General features: G+C 38.2%; 1 protein-coding gene across 1 annotated transcript in view; it reads right to left on the bottom strand.

Moving 5' to 3' along the window:
• Positions 1-1,193: 1,193 nt before the first annotated feature.
• The window catches only part of PSMA1 (proteasome (prosome, macropain) subunit, alpha type, 1), an 8,911-nt gene continuing 910 nt past the window's right edge, over positions 1,194-9,194 (bottom strand). Inside the window, exons 2-10 of the mRNA XM_009994279.1 lie at positions 8,956-9,000; positions 7,088-7,189; positions 6,484-6,587; positions 5,574-5,662; positions 4,812-4,882; positions 3,790-3,919; positions 3,057-3,136; positions 2,048-2,152; positions 1,194-1,554 (exon numbers count right to left, since the gene is read on the bottom strand). Of these exons, the coding sequence (XP_009992581.1) occupies positions 1,498-1,554; positions 2,048-2,152; positions 3,057-3,136; positions 3,790-3,919; positions 4,812-4,882; positions 5,574-5,662; positions 6,484-6,587; positions 7,088-7,189; positions 8,956-9,000 (783 nt within the window). The 3' untranslated portion in view covers positions 1,194-1,497. The remainder of the gene's footprint in view (positions 1,555-2,047; positions 2,153-3,056; positions 3,137-3,789; positions 3,920-4,811; positions 4,883-5,573; positions 5,663-6,483; positions 6,588-7,087; positions 7,190-8,955; positions 9,001-9,194) is intronic.

Raw genomic sequence — 9,194 nt, forward strand, 5'->3', positions numbered from 1 at the left:
GGGGACAAGACGGGAAAAGATAGAAAGTTCAATGGGGGGGGGAAATTGAAAATTGGGGGGAAAATAAGTAAAAATAATAGGGGGGAAAAGAGTAGTGGAGTAGTGACAAATAGCAACAGAAAAATTAGTAAATTAAAAAATAATTCCAAATTTTAAAAAATATTAATAGAAAAATATTAATAGAAAAAAATATTAATAGAAAAAAAAAGCCAAGCAGCTTTATCCAGTGCTTAACACCAAACACCCAGCCCTGACATTCTTTTGTTGGTGTTTTAATGAGTGATTTATTTAAATGGATTCAACATGGTTTATGTAAAGCCTGTTCACAACAGCAACACACTCTGCTCATACCAAAGATGAAAGTTTTTAGTCTTTCTTGAAGAACACTGAGCAGGACACCAAGCCCCCCCACCTGAGTCCACCTCAAAAACTTGTTTCTCTTTTTCAATGCATTCATCAGTGGAAAGAATTCTAATGAATGACCCCACATGGCAAATATCCCATGTAAACTCATTTGCTGAAAATAAAGCACCAACGCCTTATGCTTCCCTGACAGACATCCCTAAAGAAGTTGCTGCTATTCCCAAATTTTGTGGCATTCAGCTGGAACCCTGCTGGCACTAGGTTAGAGCAAGGCAAAGGGACAAAGCCCCAGTTTCCCCAGCAGCAAGGCATTGACTCCACGGCTCAGGAGACCTCTCATGGGACTGTTAAGTGCTTCCCTTTAGGCCATTAGCGAGCTAAAAGCCCCTTGCTACACCATGGCTGATGGATCTAAAGAGATGAAGTGATACACTTCAGTTCCACAGGAGCTGGGATTTACTTCAGCAGCAAACTCTAAAAAACACCAACAAAACCAAAGCACAAGTGAGTGGGCAGCTCCAGGCTTGCTCAGCCTGCAAGGTTTCTGGGAAACACTCATAACCAGAAAAGTGTTTTCGAGGTGAGTTTGAGACAATGAAAAGACAATGTGGGCAAACATGCTGCATCCTATTTGTTCCACAACTATTCTTAGTTCTGTAGGCATTCTGAAGTCCTCTCAGTTCAATTTTTCAAGAGCACCACATTTATATATAGTAAGTAAATGCTCAAATTGACAAATGGTCAAATGGAGGATGGCACCTTGATAGGCCAGAAGTATGTGAATAGGTGTTCGTTAAGATTAATGAAAAAAAAACCAGATCCACAGTAGATTCCAAGAAAGTGATTTATTTCCACTTGCCCTTACAAGTTAGAGACAGTATGCTCTTAATTAAAAAACAGTATCATGTACTATTTAGAAAATGATTACACCTTTCTTGTCAAAGAAAATACACCCAATGATGACCTCCTGTCTACCTTTTAAGGATAGGTGGCTTGGTTTCTTACTTTTTTTAAGAGTAATCCTCAGAATATGTTGGCAGAAAATGCATATAGGTGAGGATAAAGTTACCAGCAAATGGATAAATGTTCCTGTATAAGGAGACATATGTTAGCACAGAGGAACTTGTCCACCAACTAGTGCTCCATGGGTTCCTCTGCCTTTTCTGCAAGTTCATCAGCAGGCGGAACAGGCTTTAAGAGAGAAAAGAATATATGTTATAAAAGGGCAGAAAACAACATTTGACAAATCAGCTTTATCCTGGATTGAGCATCACTGCAGGTCATGTCTGCAAATGGTTTACAAAGTGGTGTTACCCAAATTAAGCAGAGAGCAGGACAGAGGTAACAAGGAGACTAAGGATGCATCTTGGGGCAGGCAGGAGAAACATACGTAGCTTCTTCTGTTGCCAAAAACGTGAAAACCAGCACTTGACCACAGACAAGGAAAGAAAATGCCCTTGGAAAGGCCCATCACCAGTTCAGCATAAATTCATTGAATAAGCATCATAGTTTGCTGCCAAGAACATATGGTTTTCATGTAGTAACTTCAGATTTAAAAATCACATTCTTAAAACTCTGCTAGAATAGAACAGTGTTAAATGTGTAAACATAAATGTGACAGGTCATACATATATCACAAAATGTTGTCTTTCAAAGTCTACTTATTTACATCTAAAACACATACCTTTCTCTGTGGCCTCTCCTCAAGGCCTTCTAGGAATGGTGCTACATCATCGTCATCATAGATGGTAAACTCCATGTCTTTGCCAACAATTCCAATGGAAACATTCTGTTAAGCAAAGTTTTGACAGAAGTGAGAAGCATTTTTGTGCTAATAACCCTGTGGCTTTACAGCTTTTGCCAGCAAAACAGATTACAGTTTCCTCCTGTGATAAATAGACTCATTGTGCTGCTGTTTGTATCTATTTAACAAGAAGAGGAAATTTTGAGACTCTCTCTTTGGTAGATTGTATTAGAAAAGGAAAGGGAGGCCTATTTACTTCCTACAAAAAGTATAATGTTTCAAAATCTTGTAAGTACATCCAAGGATTTAATTTTCCTTCTTTTTTTGTTTCCTTTTTAATAACACATCATTTTTCAAAACCACTTATTTTAATCTTGTTTTGCATTTTCATTGTTTCAAGAGTTCTAAAAATCAGAGAGGTCTAAGAATTAAAAAAATACAAACCAAAACACAAAATATGGGAAAGGTTAGACCAGCCACAAGCAGAACACCAACTACTGGATATTTAATGGATATCCTTAGAATTTTCTTCTGCACAAGTTCCCCAATTCATTGTCACAACTTCCTGCAACTTTTTTATGCCAGGGACACTGAACTGTTGGTGCATTACTTTCCCTTGCCTCCCACAATGAATTACTGTCTGTGCTTACAATGTGAAGTTGTGATTCTACCCACATGTAATGCATCTTAAACACTGATGAAAGTTTAAAATAGAACAAAGCAATCATGGAAGCAGTGTCTTATTTTGATAAAGCTTTTGTTAAGAAACTAAAATCTGAGATAATTAAGGAAACTGTTGATAAATGTGACATATGCAATGAAGATGATACTATCAACCAGTGTTTAGCTTCCAAATTTCAGTGCCAGCCATAACTTAAACAACTTTTGTCATGGTGGTTTCTAACAAAAATGGCAGTAAAGGATCTTGTTAAGAAAATCTGGTATTTACCTTGGTGGTCAGATCCTGTTCGGCAGGAAGAGTCTCTCTCAGGGCACGCAGTCCATGCTTAACTAGTTCATTTAGATTACCTTAAAATGAAATCAGAAAAACATTTACTACATCTATAGCACTACCTCTAGACTATCATCTCCCCTTCTTCCCACTCATAGCTGACTAGAAGAACAACTTGCCTAGACTGACTTCCTGAACTCTCCTTAGGTACTTTTGGTATTAATTACAGAGTTGGTTACAAAAGTATGCCTTGGGAAACCAGCCCTTCCCTATATTTGCAGTCAAATGCATCTGGTTTTGGCACCTGCCCTTACTTCAGTGCAGGGATAATCACACCATTTTTTTGCCCAGAAAGCCATTCAGTAGCCTCCTCATCACAGTTTCATATAAATTCACCACTTAAAATGCACCCTTAAATGCTTGCCCTGACATATTATTCCTGCTATGATATCCCTGGGTTAAACAGGGCAGAGGTCTTCTTTTTTTTTTCTCTGCTTTTCCAAACACAATTTCTGCTTTAATAAGATGTAATAAGCATTCAGATGTTAAAAGACAGTAAAACTTGTAATCTTCTCTTTACAATTTTTATCTTCATGCAGATTTACACTTATACCAAACCTGGCTCCCCAGATTTATCTTCCTACCTTACTAAATGCAAAATAATGGAGCAGTAGCAAAAAAAGCCCTGCATAATTGATGAATACAAGATAGAGAGGGTTTCATTACTCACAATCAGTAAATTCAGTCATGTGTCTCTCCAAGTAAGTTCGTGCTGACTGTGATCGAGCACCAATGGACATTGCTTTGCAGTCAAAATAGTTTGCAGAGGGACAAGTCTGGAAGATGTGAGGACCCATATCCTAGGAGGGGGAAAAAATGCACAGAACATAAAACAAATTCATACCAAGTCTGTTGCTGGAACACGATATTTTCTAACACACAGTTCTGCTTTGTGGTACATTGCATAGCTCATATGTACACACATGTATAGATTTTACACTGTTTATCATCCTACTGTTATACAATTCTTTCAAAGCTATTGTAAGAGTAAATATAGAAATCTTTATTTACACTTTGTTCATTGAAAGGCAGTTTTTATGCGGGTGGGATGTTTCTTTCTCTGTTCCACAAACTATTCCTTGCTTATGTATACTTCCTACTTCATGGCTTGCAGTAGGTATTTTACACACATTCTGTCTTATCCGCACAAAAGCAAAAACCTGCTGTAGAATTAACCATTCTGTGCAAGATTTCAGGCAAGATAACAGTTTAACTTTAACATTCCTTGTGTCAAAAATCTTCAGGGCAGAGATATTGTGTGTGCTGCATTAAGCAAACTGGTGTTGCTGAACAAGTAGGAGAGAGGCCAGCAATGATTTCACATTATTTATTTTTATTACAATTATTTAAAATAGTAGTTTGTAAAGTTCCATACTTAGTAGTAACTACTGTCATGACAGGATCAACATTTTGATCCCTTAACAGATCTTATTTTTGCAGTATTTCATTTTTGCAACTGAAAATAATTATTTTTTGCAAACATACACATCATAATTGTAGTTAGGAGTAGCTATAAACATTTTAAGTTATATTTGAAGGGAACATATAAGAAATTATTTCTTTTTCCAGAGACTTTTGATGAGTCCACCCCTGCTACTTCTGTCTGCCCCTCTTAACATCTAAGTTTGTTTCATTAAATGGCACGAAGCACATTTTATTTCAGACCAATAGGAACTAGAACAGCTTACTTACATCATAACCTGCAATGAGCAGCCCCACACCATATGGTCTTCTGCCATAACGCTGCGTTGGTATCTGGGTTTCTTAAGTAAACTAAGGAAACAATCTCAAAATAACCTGTTAATTACCCAAAATATTTTCCTAAGCCAAAGCTGCACCAAAATTCCAACACAGACTTTGAAAATGTTTTTGCAGCAGTGAAGACTATGTTCAAGGAAATAGATCTTGGGACTTACTTGGAACACCAACTTCTTTTTCACCAGAAGAAAATTTAGCATTTAGCTAACTGAGTGGTGCATTGAATCAAGTCATATGGAGCCCACCTAAAGCTGCACAGCCTCATTTCACTTCTTTTCTAGGCACCCAGTAATAGAATACAAGGCCTCTGCTGCGTCACATGCAGAAAACAGAAGTTGCCACAGAAAAAAAACATTCTGTCCAAGCAGCTGCAATCCAGTAAACAATCATATCTTGAACTGTGCAGTCATCTTTCCTCCACCTCTAGAGGCATGGGGCTGTGTAACAAAAAAACAGTGCTGTGATCAGTGTTGCATAGCACTTTGTTGCTGCTCTACCAGCTCAGTGCCTGTTACAGGATGTTCTGTGAAAGAATATCCAAGCAATGTGGATAAAGATTTTTCTTAGCTTTCAATTAACTTTTTGAGTTTAACACGACTTTTAAGCCGTGATATATGAAAATCATTTTATGAACAAGTAAAAAGCTGTAAAAGTGTGACAAGTGTTAAAAAAAAAAAAAAAAAAAGGAAAGGATACTGCTTCCAATTAGTGACACTAGGCGAGAAACTGGAAGAGGTCTATCAAACACAAATCTAGAATCCAGACACTCCTGACGCATGAAATTACTGGGAGGAAAAAAGAAGAGAAAGAAGACAAAAAGTCAAACCAATGCACAGATGAAAGACACTGTGAGTTTTTGCCTAAAAACTTGTCTGTTAAGGTAAGGACATTTTCTTTCAGTTCTGCTCACTGAGAAAACGGGTCAAAGGCATTACAAATAATTTCACTTCATCATGACCTATAACTGTCATTTAGAAAGTTGACCACACATTTGAAAGAGTATTACAGTATTTCAGCCATACAAATGCAAAGAAGGTAGAAGTTCACGCCAGCAACAGACATAATCTGGAAAAAAGTCACAGTTAAATGATAACACAGCTTTGTAACACTATGGTAATTACAATTTATTCTAGAAATTCTTCCTGTGCTTTCTTTGTCCTTTCCTATCAAGCTGAGGAACACTCCTCCTACCACATACATTTACGTCATTTGATGAAACTATGTGGCCAGCAGGTAACAAGCAAGTCCCTCTGAGGCCAACACATACAGCAGTGTATATTTTTAATAACTTTAAAAATCGATAAGGGAAATAAGTGATGCACTTTTCTGAGACTGCTCAGAAACCCCATCACACCAAGGAAACCAGACAGCACTGTCTTACTGGTAATAAAACCAAAGAGCAAAATTTTGGGCCAAACAAATGAGATTTCTGCCAACTAGTTAAAATCTGCCAGAATTTCATGCTGAGGTCTTTGGCATAGTACAGCAGAGCAGTAACACAAGAGTAATCCTTAGCTGACCATAACATTTCATTCGCAATCGTCTACCAATGAACTTTTCACTCATTGTTGCAGAACTGTGTTATGTCAACAACTAAGATACTCACCACAAGAGTCTTGCATCAGCAGTAAGTCCAGCAATTGAGATACCAATATGGTTGTCAACGTACAGGATTTTTTTCTGATGAGCTGCCAGTTCAGACTGTGCTCTCTATGCATAAAAGGAGAAAGCTGTGTGGCAGACTAAACAGTTTGCCAAGCACTGTGGAAAAATCTGCTAACATTTATAACAAGAACTGAATATGATCATGAAACAATAAAAAAATCATAAGCTCGCAAGAGAATACAAGAAAAACCTAGTTCCACTTCAGTAGGAAACTATAAGAATAAAAGAAAGAACAGACACCCACTCAGGCTTTGGGAAAAGAAATAAATAGTTTTACTACTTAATAGCTAATGGAAAAAAAAAGAGAAACGCATCTTTTAAAGGGAAAAAAAAAAAATCTTTCCCTCATTTTCTCCACCAGTTTTGAGAGAATCTGCTCTGCATAAGTACTGAAAATATTTCTATTTCCACACTGATACTCAAACAGAAGGAAACTGGGATTGCATTTACATTAAGCACAGAAGTGCAGACTGCATGAAACTGATTTGCCAAACCAAAACTTTTCTACTAAAGTTATTGTCCTGAGAACACAGCTTGGAAGTTACCTTGAGAGCAACCAGAACGGCATGTGTTTTCGACTTCAGCCCCACAGTAGCTGAGCCTTGTTTCACAGCTTCCATGGCATATTCTATTTGATGAATTCGGCCCTGCCAAATAAGATTAAAAGTAATGAATCTAAAGTTAATCCTCTGTATCAATCTCCCATGTTTTTTTTTATTTTCAGACCTTTGATTGCCCTACCCCAGCAGGTACACTTACTGCAGAACACAAACAACAGACTTACTCAGGTATCTTCTGCAAAAGCGTCACCATTAACCCACAAAAATCTGGCCATCTCTGAGCCACTCACTACCGCATACAAAGAAACAGTAAAGCTAAAGGAAAGGGTGAATAACCTTGACACTGTAAGAATCACAAGACTTTTGTCACTGTCTTCAAAGGAATCAGTATTTGACCCAATGTGTTTCAAATACAGAACTTCCAGCTGAAGTTGGACACTTAACTTTTAATCGAGTTTCCTGAAGAAATGAGTCTTATGCAATTGTTGTGTCTCACCATCCATTCCCTAATAACTTCTGAACAAGTTATTAGTCAACTGCAGTAAAGTCTAAAAGAGGAGTAGAGGTCTCCAAGACAAATAATTTCCCACAAGCTCTGCAAAGGTGGTCAGGAGCTTTGCAGGAAAATAAGACAACTTTACTGAAGGTAAAGGAGCTCGTTTTAGGCACTCTAGCTGGTCAGCCTGGGTCAATCAGCAAGTTCACTGCTACTGTGCAAGTACTGGAATTACTAACCACAGCACACAGCTGCAGCCCACCAGCTGTGATAGTAACAGCTGTTACAATGAAATGTACTGGGGATAACCTATTAGGTTCCTGATTTTTGGGTGTTTCTGGTAAAACATTTCTTAATCTACAGAAATACAAAGTCCACTAGCTGCTTAAAATACCCCAATGTTCCATTTCATCCTCTAATTTATAAATGGAATTTAAATAACATAGGGTACTTCCTGCAGAAGAGCAGTATGGAAGCACTGAGACATGTCCAACACATATTTATCAACCTTCATGAAATGCTGTAAAAGGTAAAGGCTTAACATTATAAGCTTTATACATAAAATTAATTCAACAGGGACATTTCTGACCAGTTCAGCCCAGAAAATTAAGATCTGTGAATACAACAAAATTGAGATCCCACATTTCAGATTGCCCTATGGGTACAGTCATTCATGTAGGGGCTTACAAGGCAGTAAAAACGTGCATGAAAAGAGAAACATGCTGTTATGTCTTACCTGAAGGAGACAGCCTATTCTTACTTAAGCACCAATACAAACTTTTAATAATTCAATTTTGTTCTGAACAATTAGAATACAGTAAATCTCTTAATTAAAAAAATAATATATTAAGACAGTTCTTCCCCGTTGTAAACTAAATAGTTCCCTTCCAATATTAGCTAGTAAATAAGAGAGAATAACCTAGCAGTAGCCTAACATTTGGGAGATTTAAGCTTAGTCTCATGCTGTTTCATACCTTAATTCTCAACTTGTTATTAGAGGTTTGTGAATCCATCACTGAACAGTTTGGGTTGGAAGGGATCTTTAAGGATCATGTAGTCCAACACCCAACTATGACAGCATCCATCTGTACCTCACAGGTACATCCAGAAAACAACTGTCTTAAGTACTTTGAGGTCACGGGGCCCATCTAAGCAGCATTCAGGTTGTACACCAGAAGCTCAGAGATATGCTAATGACTTTCTAAAAAGCACAGCCTACAAAACAAGAAGGGAGAATCCCGCAGGAAGCCTTAAGCACCTGAAGACAATCTGGGCTACTGGGATAGCACTGCTGCAAGAGGGAAGGAAAAACAAAAAGCAAGCAAGAAGTCAGTCAGCAACCTTAACAGTAATTTACCTGTGGGCTCCAAACTGTGACATCATTGTCATACTGGTTGCGAAACTAGAATGAACAAGACACAACCCATTAGTATAACTTGTAAGGAGGGGGCAATAGATTCCCCAGTCGAGTCGTGGTTATTTTACGTACAGGGCCTTTCACGCTGCCTCAGCCCCGGCACACGGAGAGAAAGCAGAAGCGCGGTACCGGTGCCCGGGGAGCACCGCGACCTGCCCCGCCGGGCCCAGCGGTGCCCC

Source organism: Chaetura pelagica, unplaced genomic scaffold (assembly GCF_000747805.2).
Source record: "Chaetura pelagica isolate M959 unplaced genomic scaffold, ChaPel_1.0 scaffold153, whole genome shotgun sequence".
Taxonomy (NCBI): domain Eukaryota; kingdom Metazoa; phylum Chordata; class Aves; order Apodiformes; family Apodidae; genus Chaetura; species Chaetura pelagica.